The 15,796-nt window shown below is 39.4% G+C and overlaps 1 protein-coding gene across 2 annotated transcripts in view; it reads right to left on the bottom strand.

The window, feature by feature from the left end:
* man1a1 (mannosidase, alpha, class 1A, member 1) overlaps positions 1 to 15,796 on the bottom strand; it is a 154,737-nt gene that overhangs the window by 15,246 nt on the left and 123,695 nt on the right. For both annotated transcript variants that reach the window (XM_034161869.1, XM_034161868.1), the window contains exons 6-10: positions 11,576 to 11,699; positions 11,270 to 11,363; positions 7,500 to 7,615; positions 4,268 to 4,487; positions 400 to 572 (exon numbers count right to left, since the gene is read on the bottom strand). In XM_034161869.1, coding sequence (XP_034017760.1) covers positions 400 to 572; positions 4,268 to 4,487; positions 7,500 to 7,615; positions 11,270 to 11,363; positions 11,576 to 11,699 — 727 coding nt within the window. The remainder of the gene's footprint in view (positions 1 to 399; positions 573 to 4,267; positions 4,488 to 7,499; positions 7,616 to 11,269; positions 11,364 to 11,575; positions 11,700 to 15,796) is intronic.

Here is a 15,796-nt window from a genome sequence, read left to right as displayed (position 1 = left end):
TCATGAGCATTGAATGATGCCAGAAAGAACAAGGTCATGGATACAAGCAGAGGTAATGAGTCATTTATCTGGGTTTACACTCAGGGACAGGGTGAGAAGCTTGAACATCCAGGAGGGACTCTGAGCAGAGCTGCTGCTCCTTCACATCAGAAGGAACCAGCTGAGGTGGTTTGGGCATCTGGTGAGGATGTCCCCTGGCTGTCTCCCCAGGAGGGTCTTCCTGTGACATGCTGGAGGAATTACACTTCCCAGCTCACTTGTGAATGCCTCAGGATTGACCCGGACCCATTTAAGCAGCAGAAAATGAATGAATGACTATAAAACTATATTTTTGTGGATGCTACTGGTGACTACAGTAGGATAACAGGAAACACTTATTATGATGAACAACTACTTCACCTGAACAGCTTCCCAACCCCATTCCCTGTATTTGGGGTCATGGGTGAACCTCCACATGTACATGTAAGTCTCGATGACTTCTGGACGGAGGATAAAGTATTTCTCATTCTGTCGGGTTGCTATGGCCTCCACCCCTCCATCAAAGCGAAATGCCTCAGGACCGAGCTTCAATGCTGCGGACGAGAAGGCAGCATCAGAAAATGGGTGGAAAATAATTCACAAGGAAAAAGGTTTTTGGACAGTTTTCAAATAACACAATCAGGAAGATGAAGACTGGTATAATTTCAGCATCATAAAGCAAGCTGGGGAAAAAAGAGAAGAAAAGGACTGTTTTCTGTGATGCTAATTTCCAAAAGCTGCTCATGTGTGTAATGGTCTTAAAAACACAAACAATGTAGCTCATTTGGAAAATTATAAACATACAGCATGTCAGCCAAAAAATACGATGATCACAAGATAAAATTCCAGAATGTCACATTTTGACAGCTACCTCATGAGATCAAACCAACGTTCTGAACTAATCAGCAACATGGCAACAACATGTGACCACGAGGTCGCAGTGATTCTGAAGCATGGAAAGACGCTGAAGAACGGCTTAGACCACATAAAGCTGGCTGCTGGATTTAGCTCAGCGGATGAAGCTCTCAGGCTGGTCCACCAGAAATCAGGGTCCATGAAGTGAGAGATGAAATCAGGGCAAACGAGATGGGACTCACAAGATCGTTGATTAGTGCAGTACAGTGTGTTTTCATTTATGAGTCCTCCAAATGTTTTGTTTTTCTACACAGGAAGGTCCATGTGTTTTAATAAATAGACTTTTACTTTAAAAAAGTTGAGTTTTATTATGCAATCAGGCATTAATCTAAAATTAATTTTTTTGAAACAATTATAGCTTTCAAATCCTTCCAAAGGGTTCTAGCCACTTTGGGCGGCCTAGCCCGGCACTGCAAATTTCCACCCGGCTCTCAAATTAGCTGTGCTACCCAGCACAGAATTTCTGAAAAATGAACTGAAATGTAGCTGAAAATGTACCAATTTGATTGTATTTCAAGCTTACAGAGTCATAGTTTTACAATTTTAAATCAATAATTAAAGTAATAAGAAATATAATTGTCATTTTCTTTGTAACAAATCACAGACAGCAGAGATCAGAGAGTCAGGGTGTCCTGTGGCCACAGCGGTGTGCTGTGAAAGGCAGGAGCTGAAAACAGCGTCTCTGCTCTGTAATGAAGAGTTTATTTAACAGTTGAAAGGCTTCGTGTTTCCAAAAAGCTCAGTTTGAAAAACAGCAGGTGTGTGTGTGTGTGTGTGTGTGGGGGGGGGTGGGGGGGTGGGGGGGGGTGGGGTGGAGAGGAGGAGGAGCACAACGTCAGTGAAAATGGAAAGTGAAACTGATTCACAAAGGTTTTATTTAAAACAGCAGCTTTAACAAACCAGTCCAGGTTCAGCTCTTGTTCAAACAAGGCAATTAGGTGTTATATTGTTAAAAAAAAATGTCGTACAATCCCACTCAAACAATAAAAAAACATAACTGTCAGGATGACAGAAAAACTGCCTGCTTCACTGGATTAACAACTACTTTGTGTCATTTTTGAACAAGAGAGTAAATGCTACGTCCATTAAATATTAATGTGTTTTTAACATCTTCAACATTATTTAATTTATTAACTTGGACTTTGAGAGAAACATGCAAAAAAGAACTTTGATCTTACAAATACTATATTACAATATAATTTTTTTTGGTTTATTTATCTTGCTTTCAATGCATCTAAAACCACCCAAAATGAGTTAAAATAGGGCTTGCCAATCATGTTTTAGTGGCATAAAACTCCTACAGCTTTGGAGGGGCGCAGAGCCTGCGGTTCCTCATAGCTATGAGCCGCGATCCACCACCACGATCACCACTAAGATGGTCCTAGCCAGAACCCTGTCCTTCACTATGATGAGACATTGTGTTGAACAAAAACAAACTGTTGACACTGATTTTTAGTTCAAGAGTCAACGTGATGTTTTATGTCCCCAGACAAATTCATTTTCAACATAAATGTTACTTCAAAACCATAAGCAATCAAAGAATGAAAAAGGTTTCTTCAGTGCAGAAGCTGCAGAAAAGACGAGACAAAAAGCAAAGAGAGAACAGTCAGGGTCACAAATCACAGAGAAACATTTTTCAACCTGCAAAAACAAACAAAAAGGAAGCATAGGGCACAGACAGAGCACGAGGCCAAACTGTTTGTCCGAACATCACCCAGCTGCAGTCTGATTCATCTGCTTTCAAATTATTACCTTTGCCAGCAAAGGTGGTGTGTTTGTTTGTTTGTGAACAGCCTGTAACCCACAATTTTCCATATATCGCTATGATTTTTTTTTAAACTGAAGATTCATATCCTGATAGGCAAGAACTGATTCAATGTTCAAGGTCATAGGTCAAAGTCAGGAAAAATTGGAAAAATCTCTATATTTAACATTGAATGAATTTTCAAAAATTCATAACTGTCAAAAAGACTGAATTTCTTTCATATTTGAGAGCATTATTTAGGATGGTATCCATCTGATCCAGATCTGATCCAGATTACAGATTTTGTGGCCATTTAAATTTGACATTGAAAACCCCATTTAATGTATACTTTCCATTATATCTTAATCAAATGTGCCCCAATCACTCTCATATTTGAAAGGGAGGTGCAGACCGACACTCACTATCGCCTGACAAAGTTTGATCCAAATCTGATCCGGATTGTGGATTTTGCGAACATTTGAATCCAACATCGGAAAACCCATATGGTGAACATTTTGCATTATATCTCAATCAAAAGTGCCTCAATCACTCTCATTTTACTGTTATGGATTTACCTACACCACCAAAATTGGATGGAGGCTACAATTTTCGTTTTCTAGTTATCACCCGGAAACCAAGTGCCAAAAAGCAAATTGTGCATAGCAGAGATAACCAATTTTCTGTGAAAATTATCTGGGAAAAAAAAAAAAAAACTCAAACTGAAAAGTTGAAAGAAAAAAAAAAACCTGACAACACCAGAACAAAAAATACTTTGATTCAAGAGCATGAAGTAAATACATACTCCTGACTAATTTAGCTCATGAAAAGAGACTTCTAACTGGACTTTGAGCTTGAAAGTGTTTTTCAAGGTAAAAAGTTGTGGAATTGGAAACTAGTCTTGGTGGAGGTTTGCACTCTACGAGCGCGGTGCTCTAGTATTAGATCTATATTATAAGGAAGTAGGAATACATGAATGACACAAGGCTCAATTTTTTTTTGCCATAACTGTCTTCACAATAACTTTGAATGCACAATAACCTTGAACATTTTAAGCAGTCTAATAATTTTTAAGTGTTTGACTTGAGGTAAAAAAATCAAAACAAAAACAAACTTAATATTTATACTAATATACGCAAACTATCAGTGGTACTTTACTCGTAAACTACACGTTATAGCTGTTAAACCTGGTAACCTGTGATTTTAGCTAATGTCTCAATAAGGTTCGTCTCAGTTGGGCTGCCTATATGTCAGACTGAACAGCAGGCAGATAATCAGCCTGTGCAGCAGTCAGCTCAACCAGGTTGATCACTATGATCAGCTTGGTCCAACATAACCAGCTTGGCACAAATATGACCATCTTCACCAGTCAACCTGACGGCCTAAATTGTTTAAAACACTTCAGAAACAGCTGAATTTCTATCGGCAAGTGTCTGCCAGTAAAGAGATGTTACGTTCACAGCATTTAAACCAGAATATTCTCCGTGGCTGTCATCCTTGTCATTACCATACATATGACAAATATGGTTATACACACATAAATCTTTCATTCATGACTCTATTTTCACCAACAGCCCAGATGTGTGTATTTACCTGTCCTTGTATAAGACTCATGACAGGTTCGTGCGATTTCTGCGGCTTCCTCCATCTGGTGGCCCATCTTGTCACTGGGCGCCCCATCGGCACCGAGGGCAATCATGCCACCTGCAAAACAGGTCAGGTGACCCATCTTATGCTCCAGCAGTCCCCCTTTCCACTCCGCTATGTAGGTCAGGCCGCTGCTTGACTTCCGGATCAGGTTTGTTTCTATTGCCTGAGAAACACAAGGATGGCAAGACTGAGTGTTTCAGGGTTATGTTGATACAAAATAGTTGTATCTTTGCATTTAAATCATTACAGTTGTACTTTAATTTGCCTTCCTTCATCTTCGAAGCCATGATAAATGAAGGAAATCCTTCATTTAGACTTAATAGTGAATATTCAGCTCTGGATATTTTAAGTTGGTAATTGCAGCCAGTTAAACAGAACAAAGAGACGTGTAGGACAGGAGACACAGTGGGACCTTGTTACTCCTCATGACCTGTTGAGACACATCTCAGAAAAACAGAACATAGCTGTTTTCTTTATGTCAATAAAGACACTGAGACAGTCACTCTTTCACACCAAAGGTCAGATGCAGAATCACAGAGAGGTGTTTACATGCAAAGTGCTTCGTCCACATGAGACAAACCAAACAGCTGCTGGCATCAGAGTGGCACCGAGCCCAGAAAGAGCAACACCTGAGATGAAAACCCAGCAGTTTACAGTCATCTCAAGCTGCAGATGATACATCTTTGAGGACAAAAACTGCACTTTTTTGACAGGGATATAGATGGTTTTGCAGGAGTGTAACAGAAGTGGAAAAAGCTTCTCTAAACTAGGGCGGACGTCTATCGCTGAAGAAGATGAACTCTTCGTGCTGGGGGTTGCACAGCCTAATTGAGGACTCAGTTCACTGCTATACAAGGTCACTTCAAGAGCGATGTTGATGAGTAACTGATCATGTGTCCGTGACTTGCCGTCTGCCGCACTCTAGTACTCCACTCCATGAGACCTCCCCAGAGATGGGAGTGGGACACAAGTTTAACCAGTTAGAACCAGTTCACATGCATGTTTAAACAGATAACAAAAACATTTAAAAACAAAAACCATTTAAGTATAGCAATTACTTAATACCTAAACACAGATATATCTAACGGTATGAAAATGTCAGTGTGCCCGCAGATCTTCTACCTCCTTGTGATGAAGGCAAAGTTGCACACATGACACTGGTTCTTGCATTCATTAATTTTCTCATATCATCATAACTTCAATCTTCTTTCACACTTAAGTGGAACTTGTAGCAAAGTATTGCTGTTTGTGGGGTCGTTTCATGAGACTGTCACGTCATTACCGATTAATGATCCTGTTACGATCTACGTGGTTTCTCGATTATTTATTCATCCTATTGAGAACTAGACGATGGCTAGATCACAGCAGGACCACTGAAAGTGGTAACGGATGTGACAATCTCCTGGAACTGCCCTGGACTGGTTTCTGTATCCATTAATTTTTGGGGATGCATATTACGACTGGGTGCAAAGTGTTCTCTTCTCCCATGGTTTTATTAATGACATCATCAGCAGTTATTCAACCTTTCATGACATAATGGTCGACTTAGAAAAAAAAATCTTAAGTTGTGCAAGTCTTGGTTTATACATCCATCAAGGGGAGCACTACCAAAGGTCCTCTTGTGGGTGAGTTGACCTTAATGACTTCCCAGGGTCGCTTTAAAACATTTTCCTATGGCTGAACTCAACAGCTCTCTTTCTCTAAAGGGTAGACTGTATGTGGGGTTAACAGTTCGTCAGCTGGCTTTAGAAAAAAAAGAAACCACTTAGAGGAGGAGTGATATACAGTCATGTCCAAAAGTACCCGGACAGCGACACAATTCTTGTAATTTATGATATGGTGGACAGTGAGAGAGTGATAAAAACTAATGGGATTGACAGACATAGTGACAGACACAGACGCTGCCAAGAAAAGGAAGCCGAGGGAGAAAGGTGTGTGTGTGTGTGGGGGGGGGGGGGGGGGGGGGTCGAAAAGCCAGAAGTCAGACCTTTGTCCAAGCAGCCTTGTGCTTTAATATATAGTTTATCTCACCATAAGTGGTCTTTGAAATGGTTTTGAACATTTTCTTGTGAAATTGGTCAGAATCTTTAGTTTGACCTCTTTATCCATTTGTATACAATGGTACTGAAAAAGTACTTGATATTTCTGATGAGATTAGATGATTAAATTATACAGAACTTTATTGATCCCTTGGGAAGATTCCCTCAGGAAAACTGAAGTTCCAGCAGCATTGTGAAGCAGCACACAGGGTAAGAAGCACACAGTATCAAAAGTGAAAGTAAAAAAGAAAAACAGTTTGCAAATATAAATATCAGACATACTAATCAATACTGGTTTACTGGCTACTACCATTCCTCACATTCACGACCTCTGTCTTCCTGTTGCTCCTCCTACTCCTCCTGTGGTCGTTTGGTAATTTTAGTGGTGTGGTGATGAATCCATCAATGAACGCCTCTGGGTTGTTGGGTGTGGCCTAAAAACCCTCTTTTGTAGTTTTATAGTAAAACACAGAACCACAGATTTGAAGCGAGGCTGGCAGAAGTCAGCATGTGGTATTTATTTATTTCAGTGGGTGACCACTTGCTCTTGGCTGAACTCTCGACTGTCATGTAGCACTTGAAATTCTTTATTCAATACGTAACACGATCAAACAGTCTGGCATCAGATATGGGCATTTGTTTGATGGAGATTCTTCTTTCGTAAAACCCTACTTTTCATGTTTTGGCATTCTTTTATTTTTTATTTTTGAAAGACTGATTTAAGACATTTTTATAACAATTTAAGGCCCATTTTAATAACAATTAAGGAACAAACTCGTTGCCTTTTAAGACTTTTTAAAGCTCCACGGTAAACCTATTTTATGCTATCTGGTATGCTTAGAGGCCAGTCTTTATCCAGTTCTGTTCAATCCATAGGATCCACAGACCCAAAAAATATATTTGCTACTGCAGTAAGATCTGGGATGAATCTGAGGATGTTCCCATGAGCACCAGCACCCATGGGCCCGAGGGCCTACAAAGGACATCACCTTCTTCCTCTTAAAATACCTCAAATAAATTTTAACTTTGTTTGAGTTAACCAGAACATCATCTTCTATTTCAGTCACTGCAACATTTAAATGATTATGTCTGATGTGTGTATGTGTGCGCTGAGATGTCACAAGGGCGTCTGTTACCTCAAGGGCATCGTAGTACATCTTCTTCCCCTCCTCATCAGTCTTGTCGGACATCAGCCAGGCCTTGAGCAAGTACTCATAGAAACTGTCGCCTAAACCACCCACTGAGACGTGATCTGCACACCAGAGACCAACAAAAATAAACAACACACAGCTAGTTTAGAATATTACAGACAACAATATGTCACCTTTATATGGATTAGGCCCTGGTGTGTGTGTGTGTGTGTGTGTCATGAAGAACAAGTCTACAGCCGGTGAAATCCTACAGCACATGTCTCTGAGACATTATTTGCAGGTTTGATATTTGTAGTATTGATTACAAATTAAGACTCATACTGATGCGTGACCATTGACAGAATCCAGCTGTGGCACTGGAGTGCACAAACCAATCAATCAATCAATCCATGATTTTCCAGTGACAATAACAGTATTAATATTGTTTGATGCTGATGTTATACTGAAAACAAGAAAAGCTCCAAGTAATCATAAGGCAAAAATGGAGGTCAACGTTCAAAACATTTCAAAGCAGATCCGGATCTCCATCAAAAGTTAATCAACTCCTCCCTGACATGCTGTTTGAAGTTATTTGTCTTTAGACAAACAAACACAGGCAAGAGAAGTCATTTCATGGACAAGTAAATTTAGTCACATTAAAAAAATATTACAAATCAAACCTCTGAGTTTGATGACTGCAATGTTTGACAAAAGTTCTTTGTGAAAAAAAAAAAAATCAGTTTAGGAGGGAATTAATAAAAGTGAACAGCATGGTTACAAAACTGTCGTGCACTCAAAATAGTTATCTGTTCTGTGGTTGTAACATCTGCAGGAAAACTGCCAACTCAGTGTTTTTTTCTTCTAATATATCAGTTTATATCAACAATAAATCAGCCCAAGAAGATGGTTCCAGTTATTATATTGACTGTTGGTGTCATGTGTTAATTTTAACCTGGTCCTTATTACAAAGTACAAAGTCAAACTATTTCTCAGATTAAATTTATTCAAAATCACTGCGAAAAACAGGCCATGTTTTTGGTGAACTTCTTTCTTGCAGGAGATCCATCCATCCAGAAGGCCGAAGAAAGAAACTGAAACAGTTTTTATGAAACACAATATGGACGTGACAAAAGGCAGACCTTATTTCACAAATCCTTCTCTTACTGGTCTCCCGTGGGCATAGAGGGAGGTCCGGACCCCTGCGAGGACGAAACCTATAGTAACTTGCTTCTCGTTGTTCTAAGCACTAAAACCAGTTAAATCCAGTTCCAAATGCATGTTTAAGCAGATAAAAGACTCATATTAAACCTACATGATCCTTTAAGTAAAGTGATTACTTGCTACCAAAACAAAATAATACAAACAAAATAGTATATAAACCCACAGATACATATGACATATGCATAAATCTTTATAATTCAATATGAACAAACAGAATATGCAGTAAAAAAAAAAAAACAGAGTAAAACTAAAATTAGTCAATAACACGAGTACAACATCATGTGGCTTAATTGAGAGAGTGGCGTCAACTCAGAACATGGCGCCATTTTGGTTCCAACTGTGCTGAACGACTGAACGAACCTTTAATGTTTTCAACATTTTTTAAAAATCATTTAAGTTAAGCTATCAAATTTACATAAATTTACAATTTATGATGATTTATTTAATTAATTTAAAACCTGATTTATGCAGCTGCTGCTCTTTACCTCCGCGTCAAGCAATGACATGCGTGACAGTTTTAAAGTTCTCTGTCTCTGGATTATACTTTATTCTGGACTAATTTGACCCTCAACAAGCTTTTCTTTCTACAATCATCACCTCCAAATCAAAGGTAAGCTGTACATTTTCCTCTTTTACTGACTTCATGCTGTAAATGTGTGGACTTCTCTGATCCATTTGTAATCAGCGTGCGCTCTGTAAAAACTGTTATAATATGATGGGAGACGAAGGAGTAAAAGCAGAAAAGTGACAAATCACAGCCGTTTGTGTTTGATTTAACAGCTGCACGTCAGGCTTCAGGTCAGAATCTGAAGACGGTTTGAAAAAAATAAACTGTTGGACTTTTAGCACAGAAATGACTCCGGTTCCACTTTACTCAAATCAGTGAGTGTCAGAACGCTTAACTTGTACCTCTGTTACTGTGCACGTCCAGACTGCTCGGGATTTTTAATGTAAATACATTGCGATCGGACGGACATTTATCCTGATGTGAGCCATATGTAACAGATTAGTTACAGTCAGGAGGCGCCAAACATCTACGCACCTCATTTAATGACCGGGTCAAAATTTGCTCTGAAAATTTTTTTTTTCTGCCAAATGTATTTGATCCATTATCAAAATGTAATCAGCGTGTACACTGCAAAAAACTATTATAATATGATGCACCATATGCATCATATTCTGTTTTTATTTGCATTTCATGCAATGTCCCAACTTCATTGGAACTGGGGTTGTAATATATATACACAGCATAACTTCACATGGATAAACGATGTGAGGTTTTGTTTTCGGCTGCAGTCGTGAAAAGTATTTTTTATTTTCAATTCCTGGTGGAGAAGAAAAGGTGAGGAGGTGGAAGACGTCGTGTCGGTAAGTGTTAGCATACACAGCTAACCAGAGTAGCTCCGTTCTCTCGCCTGCAAAACCTCCTCGACATGTTTGTGCTCCGGATCATAAACAAACACATGTCCACTTTCCCGCCGCATCGTCACTTTTTCTTTGCATTTTCACTGTGTTTGGGTGTAATTTGCCCACAACCCATTGAAAAAGCTGTGGCTTGTACCCCGGAAGTAGAGACGTTATGTCACATGCGTCATATTTTATAGGGGTGCCAGAAAAAAAAATCGATTCACGCCCGAATCACGATTCTTATTTATTACGATTCTGAATCGATCCAAAATGTCCAAGAATCGATTTTTAAAAAGCATTTTTTTTAAACATTTTCTTGCTTACTCGCTGTGTGTACTGTTTGTCAGGCAACGGCTTCCATAGTACAGCGTCCCCGCGAGGGGAGGGTCCGACGTGCTTCAAACATTCGTGAGCTGCAGCTTAGCATGGCGGACGAAGAGCTAATTCAGCCAGCACCGTCTTCGCTGAAGGCAAATGTTTGGGCGCATTTTGGATTTTATTATTTGCTGCGTAAGAAGGAGCTTGACATGACTTTTGCAGTGTGCAAAATCTGAAAAATTAAAGTCAAGTACTTCGGAAACACTTCAAATCTGCAAGCCCACATGCTACGCCATCACCCGGAGCTAAAAGAAGCGGAGCAACGGTATCTGCCGAAGACTGACCAGCGCTTCGCTAAACTGCCAGCCAACTCTGAACGAGCAAAGCAGATAAGAAAATTTACATCTAGAATCACTTGAGTAACCTTGTAAAGCTGTATTTTCTTAAACATAAACATTTTTAAGTAATATAACTATTTCTCAGAGCTCTCTGAATCGAAAATCAATTCTGAATCGAATCGTCACCCCAAGAATCGGAATCGAATTGAATCATGAGTTGTTGTACGATTCACATCCCAAATATTTTACCCCTTTAGCGCCCACCCCGAAACAAGACTGTGCTGTCCCATTCTCCGTCTTTTACATTCTGAGAAACCAACATTTCTCGAGAATGTGTGAAGTTTTGACACACTGGATGCAATATTGAGAAATGCAAGTGGTTGGCGCTGTGTTTGAGGACTGACACAGAAACAACACGACACTTAAAGAATTCAGGTAGAAGTAGAAGCCGGACAAAGTACAGGGTTTAAGTGAATGAATGAGGAGACTTACGCTGCCCCCACTGGCCACTGTTAGGGTTCAGGTAATTAGGATAAAGCCCCTGGGGTTTGTCCAGGCGATTGAGAACTTTACGGATGTTCATTACCTAATACAAGAAACCAAAAACAAGTATGTCACAAAGAACAGGCAATGAAAATAATGCAAATAAACCAAGTACAGTGCATTCATCATGTTTAAAATGACGCACAATACAACATTTTAATACACAAACTGTAAAAAATTCAACATTTGTTCTGCAGTTATCATTACTGGCACACTGCAATGAACAAAATAAACAAAAAAAACCTCTTTCTTTACCTTCTGAGCAAACTCAGGGTTTCCAGAGAGTCTGCTGAGGTGCATGAATTCCAAATGGAGGGTGCCGAATTCTGCCAGGATGCTGCTGCCACCAGATGCCCAGGGCCAATTTCTGCCAATACCACTGGACAAGGACAAGAAGAAAGGATTCTGTAAATCAAATTTAGCAGTACTAAATGTGCAGCTGGGATGTAAATGAATGCAGTGGGTGCAAAACCTGTAATCTGCATGATGTTTAACATTCTGAAAAATTAATCAATTGTGAGGGTGTTACACTAAAGAATTGGTTTTCACAAAACCTGGTGGAAAAAGTGTAGTGTAACTTGGCAAAGGAAACAATATTTGCGGCTCATCTGAAAAAAAAGATGGAGTTTTAGTCAAGTTTGCTAAATGGACATTTTAGTTTGTCAGCAAGTGAAAATGATTCATGAGCAAATCAAATATCTTTATTTTAAAGGAAAATGTGTCCAACAGTTCCAGGAAAGATCATCAGAAAGATTAAGCATGTTGTGAATATTAATAACAGCATGTGAAAATGTGGTAACTGTGTTTAATGACACATAACTTTGGTGGGGTGGGGGGGGGGGGCAATCTGTGTTGAAGGCCCCATAGTTCCTGCCAATTCTGCTGTTGAGCAGAGGGACAAGTATTGGGGCATTCGCTGACATTTTAATCCTCCCTGAGTTGACCCACACAAAGCCGGTCAAGGTCAGCGCCCTCTACAGGCTGTGATGAATTTATGTTCTGGATCCACAACAAGCTTGTGTCAAAGGCCATGGACACATGCACACACAGACGGCCGCAAACCTACTGGATCTTGGGTGGCACCTAATGATTATTTTTATAACTATTAACTACTAATTAATCTATTGATTATTTTTGGATGAGTTGAGATGATTTTGCAGAAAGAACTTTGTTTGAATGCAGCCACAGAGTTTTGTCGTTTTAACGGCATCTGCAGGAGGCCTTGCATGTGCGCATATATGAGCTTTTGAGAAGAGTGAAAGTTGTGCAAATCAAGAAATATTTGTAGATCACCCTCTGTGCATTTGCAGGTTATAATGAAACAAATTTAACTCCATAGGAAGTTAGCTTTGCGTTAGGAGAAGTTAGTGTGCACACTAACATCCACAAATTGTCTTGTAAATCAGTTCAGAGGTGTCATTAGGTTCCAAAAACAGCATTTTCAATTTTAGAAGTGCTTATTTCTCACTAGCTTTTACATAATATATGAAAAAGGTGTTATTTCTAGCCAATTAACAAAGCAAAGTTAGCAGCTAGTGAAACCAGGAAGTGACGTCACCACACTAACACCTGCTAAATGTTTTATAAATCCTTCAAGAGGTGTTATCAGGTTACAAAAACAGTGTTTTCAGTTTTGGAAGTGTTTATTTCTCAATACCATTTACATAATATATGAGAAAGGTGTCAATTCTGGCCAATAACGAAGCAAAGTTAGCAGCTCGGGAAACCAGGAAGTGATGTCACAATAACATCCGCTAAATGTTTTGTAAATCCTTCCAGAGGAGTTATCAGGTTACAAAAACAGTGTTTTCGGTTTCAGAAGCATTTGATACCTTTTACATAATATACGAGAAAGGTGTCATTTCTAGCCAAAGGAAGTGATGTCACAACACTAACATCCGCTAAATGTTTTGTAAATCCTTCCAGATGAGTTATCAGGTTACAAAAACAGTGTTTTCAGTTTTAGAAGTGTTTATTTCTCAATAACATTTACATAATATATGAGAAGGTGTCATTTGTGGCCAAAAATGAAGCAAGGTTAGCAGCTAGTGAAAGCAGGAAGTGATGTCACAATGCTAACATTTGCTAAATGTTTTGTAAATCCTTCCAAGATGAGTTATCAGGTTACAACAACAGTGTTTTCAGTTTTGGAAGTGCTAATTTCTCACTAGCTTTTACATAATATATGAGAAAGGTGTTATTTCTAGACAATAATGAAGCAAAGTTAGCAGCTAGTGAAACCAGGAAGTGACGTCACCACACTAACATCCGCTAAATGTTTTATAAATCCTTCAAGATGAGTTACAGTGTTTTTAGTTTCAGAAGCATTTGATACCTTTTACATAATATATGAGAAAGGTGTCATTTCTAGCCTAAAATGAAGAGAAGTTAGCAGCTAGCGACACCAGGAAGTGACATCACAACACTAACGTCTGTGAGATCATACCATAAAAGTAGGTACAGAATGTGACTTTTTAACCTCTTAAAATACCTCTTAATAGGCCACGGTTAGCCATCTTTGAACTTGTCCAAGGTCTGTGTCCCATGAATGTTCCCTATAAGTAATAGGAATGGACTGAGCACAGACAGGCAGACAGACAGGTGGGCGGACGGACGGACGAAAAGCCTTTGCAATACCCGATGGCCATACTTGATGGCCGTGGGTAAAAAGGAACAATAAGCCATCCTCACTGTTCAAAGAGGTGTCCCAGGTTTAATGCATTGAATGCAACATGCCCACTGTGGTGCGCTGCGTCACATACAACTACAAGTGGGACCTCCAGCCGGATGTCCCAACAAATAGCCTCATCTTGAGGTGGTGCCAGTCTGCGCACCAGCAGCAGATGTCATGGGCCCCTACCAACAAGTGGGGGTGTGGGAGCGGCTCCCAGTCCAGAGCTGACAGACGAGGCCGACACCACCTACTGTAAGCCAAGGATTTGTTTGTATGAATGTTATCTTCATAATGATTTTTCCTCTCCTTTTTCTGAGGCCTGCCACCTGTCTGAGACACATTGGCCTCAGAGCAGTGTGCTCCACACTCATTTAGGATTATCTGTTGATCAGAATACAGTTTACCCATCATGAACAAATTAGTATTCTTACTGCTGTTTTGGCAGTTATGACTGCTCACCTCGTGTAAAGAGTGATGCAGGAATGCAGCATCCTAGTGTATTGCAGTCGACTGTATCCATGATGAGCCTCTTTTACGACATTTCTGAATGCACATATTTGTTCATTTGTTTGGGAAGGCTACAAATATTGACCATAACACTGCAGCATCCTGTAAGCTATCACCTATCAGACTGCATTCTTACTGAGTGATGATACAGGTGCACAGACTCAACCAACTCTCAGGTTACTGTAAATTACATGCAGAAAAATGACAAATCCCCACATGCACAACATGAAAAAAGGCTAAGAGCAGCATGTGCCTGTGTGCTGGATCATTAGGAGCATCGACAGTTCACTTCTTGGCTGAGAACTGATGGGTCTGAGAGCAGTAACAGTAAGTAACAAGTCATGAATACATATTACCAGCTTTCAGCACTCAGACAAACACAGATAGACGCAATGTCGACACCTCCACGAGAAGTACATCAAACACACAAGAAATACACACGGACATCAAACACACAAGAAATAAAAGTGCAGAGGATGTCCAAATAGAAGAAAATACAAGAAGAAAGAAGGATGACTGTGAATTTTGAACACACTGTTCTTCAAAGTAGTACATTATCACACCAATTAAACTTCACCTTTAGTGCTTTTCTGTAGGAAACTGTCAGAAAAGAGACTATTTAAAAAATGTTATCTTACAGAAGACAAAAAAAAAAAAAAAAAAAAAATTTTAAAACAAGCCCTCAATTTCATGAGGAATATATTAACATCAACTATTACGGTGCATCCGTAAAGTATTTACAGCGCTTCAGTTCTCCACATGCAGTCTTATTCCAGAATGGAGTAAATTCATTTTCCCCTCAAAAAACTACTCACTACACCCCATAATGACAACATGAAAAAAGGTTTTATGAGGTTTTTGCAAATTTATTAAAAATAAAAATCTAAGAAATCACATGGACATAAGTATTCACACCCTTTGCTCAATACTTTGTTGATGCCCAAATTGAAACTGAATTGAAAATTGATGCAGCTCCAGCAGGCTAGATGGGGAGCATCGGTGCACGGCCAGATCTTCAGATCTCTCCAGAGTTTGCCTTCTGGCAAATGAGAGCTGAAATTTCTTTTTTTCTTTTTAAGAAAGTCCTTCCACCATGTCGCTGTCTAAAAGTGATGCAGTACAAAGTTAAGAACATGTACCACAAGAAGTAATAACCATTTTCTGTTCGATTTTCTTTTCTTCTTCAGGTCAGCAAATAATTTCACTTTGATTCTCTCAAGTTGCTTTTTAATATGTATTTGTAAATGAGTGAGTTACTTTTCATTTGAGACTGAACTTGACCTTTTGCACCTTTC

Source organism: Thalassophryne amazonica, chromosome 21 (genome assembly GCF_902500255.1).
Source record: "Thalassophryne amazonica chromosome 21, fThaAma1.1, whole genome shotgun sequence".
In the NCBI taxonomy this organism is placed as follows: domain Eukaryota; kingdom Metazoa; phylum Chordata; class Actinopteri; order Batrachoidiformes; family Batrachoididae; genus Thalassophryne; species Thalassophryne amazonica.
This window is presented reverse-complemented; position numbering and strand designations above follow the sequence as displayed.